This window comes from Chelmon rostratus, chromosome 6, assembly GCF_017976325.1.
Source record: "Chelmon rostratus isolate fCheRos1 chromosome 6, fCheRos1.pri, whole genome shotgun sequence".
In the NCBI taxonomy this organism is placed as follows: domain Eukaryota; kingdom Metazoa; phylum Chordata; class Actinopteri; order Chaetodontiformes; family Chaetodontidae; genus Chelmon; species Chelmon rostratus.
Genome location: NC_055663.1, coordinates 28,021,972 through 28,042,102, shown reverse-complemented (window position 1 = coordinate 28,042,102; position 20,131 = coordinate 28,021,972). Strand labels below are relative to the sequence as shown.

Sequence of the window (20,131 nt, the reverse complement as noted above, 5' to 3'; positions counted from 1 at the left end):
ACCCAGTGTTTCAGAGGCTGAACCAAGTGTTTCAGAGCCTGAACCCAGAGTTTCAGAGCCTGAATCCAGTGATTCAGACCAAGTGTTTCAGAGCCTGAACCCAGTGTTTCAGACAAAAGAAGAAGAGGAAAGCATCAGTCACATCTGGAAAGCTGAAAGTTTAAATTATTTCACATTTTACTTGAACCGATGAAACAATAATTAAAATGACTGCTGATCATTATTTCAAATAATTGATCAAAATAATTAAGACAATATAGATCCTCTACAACCTACACAGCTCTCGCGCCGAAAAGCAAACACACAACACATGCTAATAGTAGTAGTAGTAATAATAATAATAATAATAATTTCTTCTCATTTAGCTTCTCTTCCCTCTGGAGAATAAAACGCAAACAAAAAGCTGACGATCTTTTGTTGATCAATTAATCGATTAATGGCTACAATAAAGATCAGGATTAGGAAGATTGAATCATTTCCCTCGTGGATCAATAAATGTGCTTATCTGTCTCAGCATGTGTCTCAGAGGAGCAGAAACAGCTGTTATTCACCGCTTCACGTCAGCTCCTCATATTTATTGGCTGTACAGATGTAAGAGTGGAAAAAATAATTCACATAATGTTGAACCTTTGAGTCAAAACCTTCGGAGGCAGGTAAGAGCAATAGAGGGACACCTGGAGAACTGGACCCTCAGTAGACCTCTGAGAAAACTGTTCACGTTTCCACAGTTTGAATTCATGTGCAGCTTTAAGTCGACCGCAGACGTCTACAGCTCTGTGATGAAGATATGATTAAAACACTTTCAGCTTCCTGAAGCTCAACAAGAGTGAAACACATTTGTTTTCCCACATTTACAGAAAAACAGTCTTTATTGGAGCACAATACAAAACATCATAGACAAAAAGTCAGATTTAAGGCACGTTTGTCAGACTTGTTTCTCTGTCTCTCCTGTAAACAACACACATTACTCTGTTATAACTGTGTAGGTTTCACCTACACTCACCTGTTTCACTTAAACAACTACATTAAAACAACTAACACTCAAACCTGAGCTATATAAATATTACATGAACAGTTGTAGACTCACTAACGAGTCCCTGCTGCCAAAAAATACACAAACAGACCTGAAATCTATTCAGTAACGGCAGGATATCAACACAGACACAACACACTTTAAATTATTCGTACTTTTAAAAATAGATCATTGGAACAGCTACTTTACAGGATATCAACATATTTGGCTTCATTCATTCATTCACATTGTAAAATAAGATGAACCAGACCACACGCTGTCACAGCGCTCCTCCCTTGTGTGATTGGTCGGTGGGGTCAGGTGATGTCCAGTTGGTGTTGCTGCCTCATGCTGATGGAAGCAGAGAGGAGACAGGGGTTCGCTCCTGGTCCTGGTCCTGATCCTCCATGATGGCCTGCAGAGCCTCCAGTCCCTCCACAGACACGATCAGACTGCCGACCACCTCGCTGCTGTCCTCCACGTCAAGAACTACAGGAGACAGACAGTTAGACAGTCAGACAGACAGACAGACAGACAGACAGTCAGACACTCAGACAGACAGACAGACAGACAGTCAGAGTATGAGTACCAGCAGGACGACATCATCAGAGTACACTGATACACTGTCGGTGTGTGTGTGTGTGCATGCACATGTGTGTGTGCACGTGTGTGTATGCATACCTGTCTTTGTGTGTGTGTGGTGCGTGGGTGCGTGTGTGCATGTGTATGCACATGAGCATGTGTGTGGTGAGTGAGTGAGTGAGTGTGTGTGTGCTCACGTTTGTGTTTGTGTGTATGTGTGTATACGCATGTGTGTCCGTGTGTGTGCATGTGTGGTGAGTGAGTGCTTGTGTGTGTGTGTTCGTGCATACCTGTGTTTGTGTGTGTGTGGTGAGTGGGCGCGTGTGCATGTGTGTGCTCACGTTTGTGTGTGTGTGTACGCATGTGTGTGTGTTTGTGTGTGCGTGTGTGTGTGTGTGTGTGTGTGTGTGTGTGTGCATGTGCGTGTGTGTGTGTGCAGACCGCTCAGACTGGTCTCTGTCAGGTCTTGTTGTTTCTCCAGGATTTCGGGGATCCTCAGAAACGCGACCCCCACGTCCTCACACTCCCTGTCCTGCTCTTCTTCCTCCGGAGGCTCGCTCACCACTGTGAACCGAATTCTGTCCAACACGCAGATTTATAATCAATAATTATGATCAGTTATAAACTGTTCGTAGAGCACATCTCTAGTCTTGTTCTGTCCATCAAAACATGTTGAAACCTGCATCAGCTGGTTGTTTTGTCCACTGGGGGGCAGCAGAACAAGCTGCAAACACAACACTGACACCGTCAAACACATTTTACACACTCTTTTTTCTTTATGCAAATTAAGTATTAAAAAGAAAGAATCTGCATTCAAGGAACTCTGCGTTCGTTACTACGGTGACATGTTGTCATTTCATCCTTTATTAATGTGTACATAAATAACGAGGAGCTAAGCAGCTAATTAATATCACAGCGATATGAAACCAAAGAGCAGCAGATTGGAACAAGCATGAAGAAACCTCCTGGTCTTCACTTCCTCTCATCACATTCAGGTCTGATTCAATCAGCAACAACACGTCACTGAATGATCCACAACTGAAACGACTCTTTGTTTCACATCCACTGTGACTGTTTCACAGATCTGAATCCAAACACAGCATCTGTCTCCAGCTGTCTCCTCTCAGCCGTCTCACTTTCGTGCCCTCACCTCTCCATCGGGGGGTTTCGTCCCCGCAGGACTCCCCTCAGCAGCCGCCGCCTCGCCTCGTTGTTCTCAGCGTCCACGGGAACGACTGTGAGGTCAGAACCAGGAACAGCTTCAACGTCACACATTCACAACACGACACTGAGGCCGAGTTTCATTAGAAACACACAGAAAACAACGAGCGACTGCGAGCCCACAGAACGTTCACAGTCCCACAGCGGTGAAAAACGTCCTCGCAGCACTTCCTGCCCACATGGTGTGACTGAGAGAGACGAGTCTGAGATGAGACTAAAACAACAGAAACCTGCTTCTCTGAAGGGTTTTCTGACCCAAACACACACAAACACACATCAACACATCAACATCTCAACACAAACACACACAAACACACACAAACAAACATCCACATCTCAACACAAACACACACAAACACACACAAACAAACATCCACATCTCAACACAAACACACACAAACACACACAAACACACACAAACAAACATCAACATCTCAACACAAACACACACAAACACACACAAACAAACATCAACATCTCAACACAAACACACACAAACACACATCCACATCTCAACACAAACACACACAAACACACATCCACATCTCAACACAAACACACACAAACACACATCAACATTTCAACACAAACACACACAAACACACACATCAACATCTCAACACAAACACACACAAACACACACAAACACACACATCAACATCTCAACACAAACACACACAAACACACACAAACACACACATCAACATCTCAACACAAACACACACAAACATCAACATCTAAACACAAATACACACAAACACACATCAACACATCAACATCTCAACACAAACACACAAACACACATCAACACAAACACACACAAACACACACATCCACATCTCAACACAAACACACACAAACACACACAAACAAACATCCACATCTCAACACAAACACACACAAACACACACAAACACACACAAACAAACATCAACATCTCAACACAAACACACACAAACACACATCCACATCTCAACACAAACACACACAAACACACATCCACATCTCAACACAAACACACACAAACAAACATCAACATCTCAACATAAACACACACAAACACACACATCAACATCTCAACACAAACACACACAAACACACATCCACATCTCAACACAAACACACACAAACACACATCAACATTTCAACACAAACACACACAAACACACACATCAACATCTCAACACAAACACACACAAACATCAACATCTAAACACAAATACACACAAACACACATCAACACATCAACATCTCAACACAAACACACAAACACACATCAACACAAACACACACAAACACACACATCCACATCTCAACACAAACAAACATCAACATCTAAACACAAACACACACAAACACACACAAAAACACATCAACATAAACACACATAAACACACAAAAACATCTCAACACAAACACACACAAACACACAAACACACACAAACACACAAACACACACAAACACACACAAACACACACAAACACACACAAAAACACATCAACATAAACACACATCCACATCTCAACACAAACACACACATCAACATAAACACACACAAACACAAACACACACAAACATAAACACACATCCACATCTCAACACACAGAGTCAAAGAAAGCAGAGCTGCAGCCTCCATGAGCAGGCTCTTACCTTTGCTGTAGTTGTAGTTGATGCTCTTGCCCCGGGGGGGTTTGGGCAGAGACAGGGGGGTCTCCTCTGTCGGCAGATCCAGGAGGGAGTACTCCACAAACAGACGCACCACGCTGCCGTCCCGGGCCACCCGAGACTCTGGCCGCAAGCTCAGGGACATAATCTCCACCCGCAGTCGCTCGGCGGGCTGAGCACCGAGACAGGGATCGAGAGGTCAGATCAAATCCTTCACACTTCATTAACACTGTGGGTTTGATCAGATGCTTGATCACACTGTGACACTTTCATCTGCTTTCTGACACGAAGCTGAGCAAACCATTAATAGATTTATTGGGCTAAAAACTGGCAGGTTAATCAATAACGAGAAGTTGTTGACTGGCTGGACTTCATCCTGTCTTCTGTGTAACAACAGCAGAGAATCAGAAGCATCACACTGACTCGAACCAGGAGTCTGAAACAACTTCCTGCTTGAACGCACAATAAAATCGAACTGAGGCTCAACAAAAATAAAACACCTTCACAGATCACTCCACAATCAAAACATGAGTGCAGCTGCGTTTCCCTTCCTCCTGAAGCATCCTTTCCTCTCAGGTGCGAGGAAGGCGAACACTCACCTTCCTCCCCGCAGCCCGTCCATGAACAATGCAGTCATCGCTGTCGGACTGAGTCGATTCACTCTGATCCTCGCCGGCTGCCGGGACCTCCTCGACGTCTGGACGGATCCGGACGGGGAGCGGGAGACACAAACAGCGGTGAGATGAAGCATCGGTACAACAGAAGAAGAGTTTGATTCTGATTCTTTAAGAAGGAAATAAACAGACGAAGATAAACATTTGAACGCAGCATTTGGCATCAGGAGGTTTGCGGACGTTAACAAGGCGAGTAAGACGTACGCCGCTTCTCGGACGGCTGTCATTAACATTTATGAAGCCCGGTCTAAAGATTACTGGCAGCCTCATTCAATATTTATGTCTGTTCTGCTCAGGAAACGCTGAGAAAACACACATGTGAGTCTGAGCGCAGGTTTGGGGAGAAGATGTCGGAGTTTGACCCGTGATTAAAAACAAACCAGTTCAACAACTGTTTTCCTTCCACAGTTTGAATCAAAATATAAGAAACATGCTGTAGATTCTTGTAAACAGAGGATTGAATGAAAAAGCAGAAAACTTCGGTCGACACAAAAACTAAACTACTTTCAGCTGGAACACTACTTTTCCTTTCTTTCTTTGACGAAATGTTTTTTCTTTTTTACCCTGAAAGCAGCAAAAAGCCACTTTTCCTACCAACACACATTATATAGAAACAAAGTAATACAATATGCATACACACCAGTCATCTACAGACAGGATGCTATAATATAATAAGTGCCACTGCTAATACTGCAGGCCATTCCAATAACTATCACCAATCAATATCTCCTCACCTTCGATGATTTCCTCAGAGATTTCAGAGTCGTCGGAGACAGACTGAGAGCTGACTGGGACCAGCTGTCCTTCAGAGAAGTGAGACTCTTCTTCTTCATCTTCCTCTGCTCCTGCGCTGTGAGCGGCTGGAGTCACAACGTGCTGTTTCAAAAAGTCACAAAGTTGCACAGCGACTGATTGATTGATTGATCGATTGAGTACAGAGTGAAGTGACGTTAAAGTGTTTATTTAGGACACAACAGGCTCATCAGTGCAGCCAGACTGGTTCCAGTTTCCAGGTCAAATGGTTTGTGGCAGTTTGTGACGTTTGGTTTGCCTGCAGGTTTACCTTTACGGCAGGTGATGATGTAGTTGGCCTCTTCTCTGCAGACACACCTGCTGGGCTCCTGTCCTCCACCTGATCGAAAAGCACAAACACATTCAGCTGATTTCCTCTGCTGCTTCCTGAAAACTGCAACTTTCACAATCCGACAAACTCAACATAAAGCAACAATGTGCAGAATTTACACACACACAAACACTCTGACAGGGCTGATGCTACAGCAGCAGCTAGGCTAACCTGGGTGCCGTCTGAGGCTGTGGGATCCACAAATGAGACCTTTTTGGCAGCCGGGCCCTCTTTCACTTGTGCCTTATGTGAGAGCTTTGGCAGCAGTGTCTGACGGACAGAAAACAGTCACATTAGTACACCTTCGCAGGTAGACTTCAACATTCCCGCCACTGATTTCACAAGCAGTATTTCAGCACTCCGTGCTCTGAGCAGAGTCATCCTGACCTTCGACGTGGAGACCTCAGGCAGAGAGGTGGACAGATGAAAAAGGTCTCTGGACTCTGTCTCCTCCTGCAGTGTCTCATTAACATCCGTGTCTTTCTTCTCGTCCTCCACACTGTGATCTTCCTGCTTGGGCCAGCTGGCTGCTTCTTTGGGGATGAACTCAGGCTCTTTGGTCCTGATGGAGGCTGAAGGTTGGAGGTAAGTGAACTTCCACCTCAGCGTCACCTCAATATGACCGGCTGGGAGTCCCGAGGGATCCGTCAGCTCAAACACACCTGAAGGACAAACAAGAGACACAATCGCTTTGAGGAAGCAACAAAAGTGTGAAAAAACTGAAAAACTCAAAATTTTGCCATTTTAGTTTGAATATGATTAAAATGATGAATCAGTTGCAGCTCGAAACCAGATCAGTTTAGTTTGAGGAGATTTCTGACACCACAGAGGACAGACTGTCCTGCAGGTGTGACGAAGGAGCAGGAGGTCTGAGAAGCCTCACCAGTGATGCCCTCGTCCTGGACCAGAGCCAGCAGAGGCACCCTGGTCTTCCCCACGTACTCGTCCATCCGCTCCTCTTTGTAGTCGAACACGTAGAACTGAAGGGCCTCAGACTTCAGGTACTGGTCCAGGTCTACGTCCATGAGGACGGAGTAGGACTTGAGGTCGTTGAATTGGGGGTCGCAGCAGTCGTGGATGGTGGCGGTCGGGTAGTCGGGGAAGTCAGAGAACTTGTAGACCACGTAGGGGCTGGGCGGCTGGGAGCTTCTGGACCGCAGGTCTCTGCAGCGCTGGACTGTGATGTGGAGTTCATTCCAGCTGCTGCTGCGGGCCGGCTGCAGCTGAGGGGAGACAGCGGGAGAAGATGAGTGGCGAGCACTTAGCTGCTGTGTGGTGAGCACGATGCTATTAGAGCTGATGGAGGCGATGGCCGACAGACGCTACAGCAGTAAATAATAAAGTGCGGGTACCTGCGCGTCTCCGTTCAGAGCGGCGTGGACGTAACCGACGGCCTTCACCTTCTCTTTAAACAGGTGGACGGTCTCCGTCATGGGGATCCTCAGCCTCAAACAGTAATCCAGTGAGCCGAAGGACCGCAGCTCATCAGACGTACCTGACCAGGAGTCGTCAGTCACATGTTAATGACCTGCTGAATGTGTGCATGTGAACAACTTTAGTACAATTTTAAAGTACTTCATTTTAAGAAGTTTTAATTCTAACAACAACAGTTTTGATGTACTTTTACTTCAGTTTTTCAATTTCATGCTACTTTATACTCAAATAGTTTTCAGATGTAAATACTGGACTTCACTACAGTTTTAGTTACTAGTTACTTTACAGATAAATGTTTAACAAACAAAAACATAGAATCAATTAACAAAATAAGACGCTGTGCTACAGATGAAACTATCCAACAGTGTCTCCACCTTCAGCAGCAGTAATATTAAAACTCTGCTTACATGTTAAACATTCAGTAATAACATGACACAGAACTCTCTTTACTTAATACTTTAAATACATTTTGCTGTTAATATGCAGGACCTGTAACAGAGTATTTGTTCAGAGCAGTATTACTACTGTTAGCTCTGAGTACTGGTTCCAGCGCTGCCAGCAGGGCTCTTAGTTTGATGTGACTTCACTCACCGACCAGCGCTGCGGTCCCGTGAACTTTTCCATCTCGCTCCAGCAGCTGCTGCAGCCGAAGCTGGCCGGTCGCCAGAGTCCTCCAGTCTAGACCCAGAGCCTGATGCAGCTCCACTGTGACGCAGCATCTGTGGAGGTAGTCCAGGAAGCACTCGTCCATGCTCACCACGTACTTAGACGTGAACCCATATTTGGGTTTCTGGCCCGTCACCACCGGAGTGGAGTGCAGCTCAAACAAATAGAAGGCGTAGGTACAGAAGGTGGAGGGTTCACAGTCACCCAGGACCTCCAGGGCGGACGGAGACAGCGCAGCGCCCACTATCTGAAGCTCAAGAAGGTTCTCTCCACGTTCGAGATGAAGAGTTTCATCAAAGTCGTCAGCCTCGTCTTCATCAGCGGTGTCCGGTCTGAAGACGTAGGTTTTGGTGCCATAGGCGATGTCTCTGAGCTGAGCTGAGGAGCAAAAGCAGAAGAGACAGACAGTTTGAGTTCAAAGGTGATGAAGAAGAGGAGCAAAATCAGATGGAAGAGCTCGATGGATTCCTGCACTGTAGAGTCGTGTGTGAGGAGCAGCTGTGATTCCCCAGTCTGTTACATAATAATATAGATTTCTTTATGCTAACAATGTTTAAATGACAGCATGTTGGTGTCTGTCAGTGATCATCAGCTCAACCTGCATCTCCTCTCAGCTAAACCTGCACCTCCCCTCAGCTCAACCTGCACCTCCCCTCAGCTCAACCTGTACCTCCTCTCAGCTGAACCTGCACCTCCCCTCAGCTCAACCTGCACCTCCTCTCAGCTCAACCTGCACCTCCTCTCTGCTGAACCTGCACCACCCCTAAGCTCAACCTGCATCTCCTCTCAGCTGAACCTGCACCTCCTCTCAGCTCAACCTGCACCTCCTTTCTGCTGAACCTGCAGCTCCTCTCAGCTAAACCTGCAGCTCCTCTCAGCTAAACCTGCAGCTCCTCTCTGCTGAACCTGCAGCTCCTCTCAGCTAAACCTGCAGCTCCTCTCAGCTAAACCTGCAGCTCCTCTCAGCTGAACCTGCGCCTCCTCTCAGCTAAATGTGACTGGACATAGAAACTCAGGACTCTCCTGGATGGTGTCACCATCAGGTCTTTAAATACTGCAATACCCATGAGCCTCAGCGGCTGCTGACAGGCGGGGTGTGATTCAGATCAGTATTTAAGTCAAAATGTTCTAATCAGTTTTCTCAACAGTGAAATCTGGAGCACACAACAGACTTCGAGCTCTGTGTGAAATGCATCCTGGGATTCGTGGTTTACGTCTCTCCTTCAGTTCTGATGTCCACATGGTTAACTAGATCTGTTTGGATGCTGACAGAAGGAAAAACACGTATTCGCTCCCTTTTTAAGCAGCGAGCTTCGGGGCTGCTGTTACCTTTGGGCAGAGCCAGGCTAGTTGTCTTCATGCTAAGCTAAGAAAACCTGCTGCTGGCTGCAGCTTCATATTTACTGTACAGACATGAGGAGGGGTGATCAGTCTGAACATGTAACTCTAAGAGAAGCAGAGGATTATTCACATGCTGAACAGATTCTCTGCTTTCAGTGGAGGGCATCTGCTGAGCCCGGATGAAGAAATACCTTCCAGTTTCTTGATCTTCGCCGCCTTCGTGTCCAACAGCTGAGCCTGTCGCTCCAGCTTCTGCTCATACTCGACTCTGTCAGCGTCCATCTTCCTTAACACAGCTTCCAGCTCCGCCTCGAGAGAAGAGACCCACGGCAAAGTTAACTTGCGCTGGATCACATCGCATGAATCCATGAACTTGATTTACTCTCTAACGCTGACTTTGTTTAACTCGACTGGATAACGTGAAGTACAGAGTATACAAGAAACAAAGAGGGAGAAGAAGGACGATGACGTGCAACAAAGTCCACCAGCCAGACCCGAACCAGGGATGCTGTGATTGATGGTCGGACGCTTCTAGCACACAGAATTACAACACTGAGATTAAAGTGCTGTTTCTCAGCTTTACTGGGGTTTGAGGGTTTAAACATCTGTACTGGTTGATCCGTGCAGGACTTTTAGTCATATTTTAGGACAACAGAGGAACAAAGAAAGGGCCAAAAACACAGACCAGGCAATTACTTTTTAAGGCCAAACACTTGCACATTCTCGACGGGTGAAATCAGCCAATGAACCTCAATTCAACTGGTCACATGTTTCACTGCTGAAGACCAGACTGAAGGAAAAAACCCTGAAACCTGGAAAGAGGGTAAAGCTGCCTGCTGAACCAGTCGACCCTCTGCTGCTAGAAGTTAAAAATCTGCAGATCAGAGCTGATGAGGATAAAAAAGAAGCGCCCAGACGTTAGCCAGTCTGCAGGGGACCCCCTCCACCTTGTAGTCTTTGCAGATCTTGCTCTCCATGCTGAGGATGTTTCTGGTCTTCTGCAGCTCCTGGATGGTTTCGGCGTGAGCGGCTCGCAGCTCACGGAGGGAGTTCGCTCCCTCCTCCACCTCCTTCAGGAAGCTCAGGTCTCCGTTCTTCTGGGACTTTTGTTTCTGTGAGGAGGTGAATTTCAAGAGTTAGAGGCAGGAGGGAAACGCAGCGAGGAGGAGAATCTGATAATGAGCAGGAAGAACCAGATTCATCATGAATGAATGAACACATCAGAAAATAAAAGCCAGACATTATTATCAGGACCTGCAAGCAGTACAGTCATTTACATCTGCAGGTAACAAAGCACACCTGACTCACACACACTCACACACACACGCACTCATTAGCTGCCAGTGAGCAGGTGTGATTTGTGTGTTTTCCTCTTACTTTAACGAGCAGCAGCGCCTCGGTGAGTTCGGACACGTCGTACTCGTTCTCCTTTAAAGAACACAACACGAGAACAGTGACGCTGATGACATGATCACATGACTGTGACCAGACACTCGAATCAACCACCAGCTGATCAGTTTTCAATGTGACTGAACAAGTTTGTTAAAACTACTTTCTACCTAAAAGGTGAATTAGCTAATGATACAACAGCAAATGTAAAAAAAAAAAAAAGCACGATGAGGCCTCGACAGGTGGGAAACACTCCTGATGTCAGCAGGTGAAATCTGACACTGATTATAAATCAAACTTACGCTGCAGGACTTCCATGAACCCTCCAACCAGAGGAACTCTGCGTGTGACACATCATCTCTTATTAACCTACAGGCCTCTCACCCTGCTGTACGACTTCAAACGGTCGTTTAGTTCCTCCAGCTGCTGCTTCTGTTCCAGAAACCCGATTTGAAGTTTCTTATTTTCTTCTGTCAGCTTCTCGCTTGTCTCTGAAAAAACAGTCGCACACATTAAATGAAGATTTCATCATTATTCATGTGTATTCTTCTGATTATTAGTAGATTTACACGGCGCTCTGCAGCAAAACAATATTCTTCATATGACAATAAATGAAATGTCAGCAGCTCTAAAACGACATAAACTCAGTGAGTCAGTAAATTATATATTTCTAACATTTCAGTCACATCAGACAAAAGTCCAGTAACAAATTATTAATAAATACGACATTATCACATCAATTCTGTTTAGTTTCTGGACCTTCTGGGTCACAGCGGCAAAATAAACTCAGTTTGGTGCTCTGGCTGCAGATCAGAGATAAAAAGAAGGTGAAAGCAGGAAACTGACCTCTTTCAGCCCTGATTTTGTCGAGAATTTGGTTTTTGTCGACAAGGTCGGCCTTTAGCGCCGTCTCCAGCTGGACGATCTGTAACTTCAGCTGCTGCTCCTGAATCTGCCATTTCTGCTGCTGAGACACATCGAAGGCGCTGGAAACACACAAAAACACGGAAGTGATTCGTCACACACACACACACGGTGTGCAGCTCCATGTTTCACCATCTTAGTTTGTTGGCAGCTGGGAGCACTGGGAGCACTGGGAGCACTGGGAGCACTGGGACTTTGCCACCCGGATGATGATCAGGTGTTTAACTCTGTCACTGGGAAAATGTAATGCCTTAGATGATGGCGGGAGGATTAGACCCTGCCAATCATACACCTGTGTGAGCGTCCATCCACCGAAGCATCAGAGGGGCAGAACTGACTGTTTACCTGTTGACCAGCTTTTCATTGTTCTCCTTCAGCAGGTCGCGCTCCTGCTCCACGTCGCTGATCCGCTCCTGCAGCTACAGAGAAGCAGGAGATGAAAATTAGCAATTTATTGCTAATTATTGTTATGAGTGCAGAGAGAGATTCAGTCCAGCAGCAGTCTGCAGTTTTAATCGTCGCTGAAGAGTCTGTTTTCTGAAACATGTTCATTAAGGCATGAAGTGATTTAAAGAGGTGGTTTTGTCTCAGTATTGCATCATGAGCCTTGATATCACTGATACACACATGATAAACGTTCTATGATTGAATGAAAGTGTTGTTGTCTATCATAACTGTTAAAGTAAAACAGGCGGAACTCACATGAATAAAACCTCAGTACTTGTTTAGAGAGCCATATTCCATGACACCATGTGTAGTAACCGTGTAGCTGTGGTGTAGCGTGGTGTGGCGTGGTGTAGCGTGGCGCTCACCTGCTCCATCTTTATCTTGGCCACGGTCGAGCTCTGCAGCAGTTTCTCCAGATCCAAACTCTTCAGCCTCTCGTCTTTGAGCTGAGCCGACAGCTCGTCCACCTTCATCATCGCCGCATCGTGACTGGCCGTCAGCGTCCTCTGACTCTGAATCCACAGTAAACATGTCAGCAAAGGCCGAAGCTCAATTTATTCTGCATTTTTTCTTCTTGTCATCAAATCACGTGTTCAGACCCAAACTAACACTGGAGTTCTGTGTGTATCACAGACTGATGGATCTTCTTCCTCTGAGCCTCAGAGCTCCATTAAAACACATCAGTGAGCCTCACTGTTGTCCCTTCATCACCATGAACACACACACTGTAGTTTATTCTGACTCTCTCACACACACAGACAGACAGACAGACAGACAGACAGACAGACACACACACACCACCCTGCTGCCACAAACACTCACTACAGCACCAAATGTGGATTCATCCGCCGCTGAAAATAGTCCCATCAGATGCTCGATTTCCTCCTGTTTGTCTGATAAGAACTACAGTGAGCAGCTGTTTGAGGAGATTACTGAAGCTTTTAAACATGAAACTAGATATTTGTGAAGTGTTTTAAAAGATTCATGTCTTCAGTAGGAACCAATGGGAGCTGAGAGCTGCAGACAGGAAGTCAGAAAGTCTGCATGTGATCTTTTGATCCTTTAGTAACTTTCCACTGCTGTGATGTGTCCTGCAAATGTTGAAACATCATGTTTGCAGCTTGGCTACACTGACGCAACACTGGATATGACACCTTTCTGACATCAAATTACAGAATCAAACAGTAAAATCAACACCTGCGTGACTCATTCATAAATCATTCTTATTCTTTTCTTGTCTTCTTCAGGATTCGTTGTCTCAGAGAAAACAGGTGAAGCTGATTCGTCATGGCTGGATCTCATCATTTGTGTTGTGAGTTGATGCTGCAGCAGGATGTCAGTGAGGAAGACGCTGTAAAAGCTTCTCCATACAGTCAGTTCAGTCTCAGTATTAACTAACACACACACAGGGATTCACAAATGTGTTCTGGGCTGATCGTAATTGTAATTATGTATAATAGATAATTCCCTGTTGGAAAAACTGTGAATGGAGCCACATCAGCAGAGCCTCAAAGACCCACACAGACGCAGTGAAGTTTGTAAATGCAGCTTCAACAGTCTGTATGGAAATATAACAACATCCAAACATGTTTATGATGAAAACACTTTAAAACACATTTAATTGTGAATTTCTGCCACATTTATTTAAACCAATAAATATTCATGTGTGTATCAGAAATACATCTGAACCTTATTTTTTCATTCAAAACACAACAAAACCTTTTGTTTGCATAGAAACTATTTACACAGAGAGTCATTTATATATGAATCCTGGGAATCATTTATGAGTCCTCCTGTGTTTACTCATTAATAGTGAGCCTGATGGGAAACCTCTCACCTCCTGCAGTTGTAGAAATCGGCCTTCCAGCTCTGTTACCGCGTTGGACCTGTCAGCCAGCTGCTTCTGCAGTTTGATCATCATCACGTTGCTGTCGACATGTGACCTGAGAGACAACACGCGAGTGTTACTGAGCATTCATGTGCGAAACCCTGAGTTGTTTGTTTACACAGCAGGTACATGTGTACAGCCTCTATCCTCTGTCTGGTGTAACGGAAAAAACACGATCAATACTTCTGCTCAAACACTGTTTGCAAAAAGCTGCAGACGTACAGAAATTCCCCAGAATTTTCATTTATTTTTTTATTTGTTCCTTTATTTCACAGGGTCAGTAAGGAAGAGAGTGTAGCTGAGGCTAATTAGCAGGTCTGGTTAGTGTGTGTGTGTGTGTGAGTGTATTATTCTGTATGTGAGTGTGTATGCACTGACCTGCAGGTGTGAGTGTGTGAGGATATATATAAATACAGAAAGTGTGGATCAATTTAAAAGTTCTTCAGTGTTCTCTTGAAACTTTGAGCTCTGATTGTGTTTTTAATTCTGGCAGGAAGTTAATCAACTAATGATTATATTTATTAACAATTAATCTGCCAATGACTTTCTCAACTAATTGACTGATTAAAAGCATGAAACAGTTTTGGAGAACTTGACAATGGGCCCATTTCATCGGTCTCTGACTGGTTATCAATAAGGCTGCAGTGACTGTTGATATCTTAAACTTGTTGGTTTGTAGAGTGACACTGTGCTATTATTAATAATAAACATACACTAACGTTTCCACACAAAATATTTTATTGTGAGAGAAATACAGCCCACATCAAAGCTTTTAAAGGGTCATTTCACTCACTTCAATGAGAGAAAAACCATTTTACCTCAGTTTGGAGGTCTGTTGCTGTCGAACCTGCAGGAGTCCCTCCTCGTATTCTGCCTCCTTCTTCCTCAGTTCGTCCTGAAGCAGCTCGGACGCTCTCTCCATCTCCTCCATGTGGCTGCGCTGGAGCTCGATCACATTCTCTCTGGTTAACAGAGAAGGCTAACTGGTTAGCTTTAAATATTTTAACTTACAACAAAGACCAGTCAGTGAGCAGGAAGGAAAACCTGCATTTCAGAGGCAAAATGTCTTCCTCCACAGTGATGGACATGTTACTGGGAACATGTTTTACTAACTATCAACAGCTAACTTAGCGTTAGCCTCTGACTGCACACAGCAGCTCTGAAGCTGAACATCACATCCTCCAACTCCAAGAACACACAACACGTAAAGCTACTACTCCTCCTCTTCCTCACCTGCAGCTCCTGCCCCAAGCCAACATGCTCTGTCTGAATGAGACCAAACTGTCACCAAACCTCAATCAAACTGTAATTTAACTACTGAATTTCAAGTCGTAAACATTCGGCACTACAGTCGCTGAAGAAAATAAGAGCATTGCTGTAACATTCAACATGCTGAACGCTGCTGCTGAAGGATGATAAGTTTGTAATGAGTCGAGGATTTTTGGATCATTTGCTTACTAAAAATTTAAAGAAGTGGAGTTTTGTGGGGTTTTCATCAACATCAAACTGATTTTAGAGACACAGATTATAAATGTGCTCCGTCGGTCTGATGGGCAGACGCTTGGTGATGAAGGTGCAGCACTCACAGGTTGCGGATCTCGGCCCTCGCCTCCTCCAGCAGGTTGTGTCCGAATCGAGGTAAGAGGCCGGTCGGAGGTCTCCCTCCTCCGTCCAAACTCCTGGTACCTGCGGGAGACAAAACCACAAGTTTGTTAACAAAAGATTTTACTCCAGTGGTTGAACAGTCTGTTCCACTGCGACAGCGTCATTGTTCGAATCAGTAATGTAGAGACTGAGGTTACTGTAGCAAGAACAAACAGCAGGATGACACACTGCGCTATAAAAAGAGGTTTGGAAGCAGAGTGAATGGAGGTAAATATTGGATTTATGGACTGAGATGTTCTTTAGCTACAGAACACCTGAATGAATGTTTGGAGGAACTCTACAGACGAGTCCACCGGCTGGTTCATGTGTTGTGCTCTGTTGTGCCATCTATGATTAGAAATCAACAAACTTCTTCATCGTAATGAGGGACAATCAAATCTAATAAAAACCTAAAAGACTTGAGTTGAGTGACCATGTTTTAAACATGTGTCAGGTTCTGCAGGATCAGGAGGAAAAATCATTTCATACATCACTGAGTCACTGTGGGAGTTTAAAAGTGATGACGAGAAGAAGAAGTCTATAGAGATCAGCTGGAGCTACAAACAAGCATCTTTATTACATTACTATAGTCATTAAAACCAACTCAGGCACTCTACAGTCTTATTCGCTTATAAAGATCTGTGACGTACTTTTTGGTCGAATCTGGGAAGGAGAGGAAGCGTCATCTCGCAGCTTCTTTAGCCCGGAGTTGACTCGTGACTGGACGTGGCCGTAAGGTGTCGGCCTGCTGACCTGCGAGTTGATGAGCTGCTGCTTGGCCACAAGGAGGCGCTGTTTCAGACCTTCATTCTCCGTCTGTAGCCTCCGGACTTTCTCCTGGAGCTCCTCCATCATCTCCTCCATCTCCACGTCCCGCACTCTGGAGACCGGCTGGCCTCCCCCAGCTGCCAGCTGCTCCATCCGCCCCCTGTCCTTCACCAGCCGCATCAGCTTAGTGCCCAGCCTGAAGGGAGGAGACGACGATTACAGAGGAGAGGTCGAAGACTGCAGTCTTTAGAGTGCAGATCTCCACCAGGCATGTAAATCCGGACACGAGTGATTCCAAAACACCGTCAATGAAAATGCACCATGTCTCAGTGTCATGAACGTTTGCAGTGTAGACACGTGACCACCATGTGTTGTGGCGGTGTACAGTAAAACAGAACAGTCACTAAAACAGGTTTTACAAAAATTGTGAATCATCGCAAACACAAGAGGCTAATGGGTCCAGTAGCATGAGAGATTATCTGCGGACAGACGGATACTAACTGCTGCATTTACAATCCCTAAATGTGTCTTAAAGCATAGCATGATCTAACGAGGTCAAAATTCCAGTAACACGCGGCCAGGTAGCTCACCTGGTAGGGCGTGTGCCTCATGTACCATGTACCTTTGCTGCATGCCCCCCCTTTCCCCTCTGCACTGTTCTGTCTGATAAAAAAACACTCCAGTAACAATAATATAACTAATTATTGTGAGACTAACTTGTTCTGTTTGTGGGATTCATCAGAGTCATACAACTTTTCTTAAACCTACAGTCTGATGTTTTTAAAAGCAAAAAATCTTATTTTATTTCAAAACTGATCAAATCATAAGGAGTCTGGATGCTTTCATTAGAACTGCATTTTAAATGATAAAGTCATTCATATTCTAATGATAACATTATCTCAATCAGGCCTGTATATTTGTGTGTGTGTGTGTGTGTGTGTGTCTCACTTCCTGATCTTGTCGTCCTGTTTGTGAATATGCTGTTTGAGATGCAGGGTCTCCTCATGGAGGCGCAGGAACCGGTCCTCCAGCTCCTCCCTGGACACCCGAGAGATGTCCTGTCGCGTCCGAGCATTATGACACACTGATGAATCTGTCAGTATATAATAAAAACAAGTTAAATTGCTGTTGTTTCTACAGTTTCCAACATGGAAATGTGAGTCAATAAACTGCAATTCTAAGATTTAACATTTTCAAGCAACACACACACACAGAACCATATTCACAATTGCTAAAAATGAAAGGTAACGTAGAGCACATGTAGTTATGTATGTTGTAGGACAGCAGCAGTGACTGACCTTGTGGACCTCCTGCAAGTCGAGACAGATTCACTGTGATGTCTCTGACTGGCACATCTGCTGCTGTCTCATCCAGCATAGTGGACATGTTTGAGTCTGAAAATGAAAAGCTACTTCATTAGATTTCAGAAGTTTCAAACTTTATGTTAACCTTAACCAAACACTGAGCCCGTGATAAATACAAACCGTTCTGGTGTGTTGGAGGAGTTTCTCCAAACTCAGTATGAAATCTGTCTAAATTAAATCTAATGTCCATGTGGAGATAACACCACAGACGGCAGAGTAAGATTGAAGACACTATACTGATATATTGTGTCTCATAATATATTCGGCATACCAAGAGCATGTCATTTTAATATTCTCTCAAATTTTATTACGAAAGATTTCCCTGCTGCCACTGCAATCACAGTTTTAAAGACTGGAGCAATACGACGCTCGCTGGCTCTAAAAACCTAAAATTACACTGAAATATGTGCTATCTGCTAACTTGGTTATGAGCCGAAATGAAACGAGACATTTGATGGTGTCGGGTAATTTGAGCCATCTGTCTAAAAGAATATGTACCGTTACCTTGGGCAGTGAGCAAGAAAAACTTCCAGATTTTAAACCAAGTCTGGCGTTACATCCTCTGCATAGATTAAAAAATATACTTGATGAAGTATTTCATATAGCTGGACGTATGTAAATGCATCAGCGACAGTTAGAAGATCGTGTGTGGTATAAAATATCCTGAGATTTTGTGTTTGTTTTGCTCTAGCTTACTATCTCAATCAAATCTCAAACGAGCGGTGACTTCGCGTTAGCTAACTGACGGCTACGTTAGCTAGCTCACCTCTGCACCTCGGGCAGCTAATGGGTTAGCTCACTCTTTTAATTATAAAAAGCTATTGCGATGGTGACATATGTGGGTTCATATTGTACAAAATCAGGTTTCCAAGCTTACTTCTTAAACAGTTCTTACCTTTTACAAATACTTTATTCAGTCCAGAGTAACGGTTGCTACAGAAAACATATCATGTCGTTATGATGTAAGTACGCATGCGCATTGTGCAAAGACTTATGGGAAACGATGTTCTCTCTGAACTGTGAGCTTAATGCCACATTTGGTTCTTTTACTGCTTGATATTTACACGAAACATATTTTGTTTTCATTTCACATACATAAGATTGTTTATCATACTTTGCTTTAACTAGAAAACATCACATAAAGAAAGATGGTGACTTTGACATTAACCTCTTACTTGTTCCTGAATTTTCACGTATATTTCTACTGCAGAGCTCATATGCCTCCTGTGTACATCCATCAGCTCTATTTCAGCTGGTTTCCATCATCTTTATGCATTACAATCTTTCTGGAGGGACGTTGGGCCAATTTGAGGACTTAGTCTGACCTGACTTTACATGTAGGCCTATTTATGAGAAGCGTGGCGGTGCGATGGCTCACTGGTATACATACATCCCGGGGAGCTTGACAGGCGTGCTGTCAGATGTCTGCCTTTCATGAATTGGCAATGGATCTAATTTAGTAGCCTGAGATGAGTGTGCTGGCTGGACAGAATGAGTTCACTCTACATGTCAGGCTCACTGGGCCGTGACAGTCTCCCATCACTGCTGCTTCTTTCAGCCATAACCTTTGACCCCCCCCCCCATCTCTTTAGGCTGGGACGGTGGGCAAAAGCCGGCAGCCGGCTGGCAATCGAGTGAAATGTGCGTCTGTCAGCAGCGATTGTCAGAGAGTCAGCCTGTCGTTGAAATCTATGATGCCTGCCGACCTTCTGTTCAACAGGCCGTGCCCACCTCCATGCAACAACTGTCAAGTGCATGATCAGACGAGCATGGAGGCCCTTTTTACCTGCATCTCATCGCCATATTGTAATATAGGCAGATTTTCCCTCAAACATCCTGTCTGGGCTTTTATTCCAGGCAAAAACAGTCTGACCTGTCACGTAATTTGAGATCATCTGAATATATCTGAGCCTCCCACAATTTAACTTTAAGTTAAAGTAAACATATTTTTCTTCACTGTGAAGGAAAGTTTCTCTGAGCTCACCTTC

The 20,131-nt window shown here is 44.6% G+C and overlaps 1 protein-coding gene across 1 annotated transcript; it reads right to left on the bottom strand.

The window, feature by feature from the left end:
• Nucleotides 1-862: 862 nt before the first annotated feature.
• rpgrip1l (RPGRIP1 like) lies at nucleotides 863-19,116 on the bottom strand. Its single transcript, XM_041938815.1, has 26 exons — nucleotides 19,039-19,116; nucleotides 18,078-18,173; nucleotides 17,728-17,872; nucleotides 16,662-16,975; nucleotides 15,954-16,053; nucleotides 15,186-15,329; nucleotides 14,317-14,422; nucleotides 12,845-12,991; nucleotides 12,378-12,451; nucleotides 11,955-12,094; nucleotides 11,493-11,599; nucleotides 11,097-11,147; nucleotides 10,667-10,831; nucleotides 9,911-10,028; nucleotides 8,304-8,756; nucleotides 7,631-7,773; nucleotides 7,162-7,501; nucleotides 6,666-6,940; nucleotides 6,450-6,548; nucleotides 6,219-6,287; nucleotides 5,890-6,031; nucleotides 5,081-5,178; nucleotides 4,467-4,653; nucleotides 2,745-2,829; nucleotides 2,036-2,172; nucleotides 863-1,501 (listed from the first exon to the last, which is right to left on the bottom strand). The coding sequence occupies exons 2-26, from the start codon at nucleotides 18,163-18,165 to the stop codon at nucleotides 1,359-1,361; spliced, it is 3,870 nt and encodes a 1,289-aa protein (XP_041794749.1). The 5' UTR covers nucleotides 18,166-18,173; nucleotides 19,039-19,116; the 3' UTR covers nucleotides 863-1,358.
• Between the last annotated feature and the right edge of the window lie 1,015 nt (nucleotides 19,117-20,131).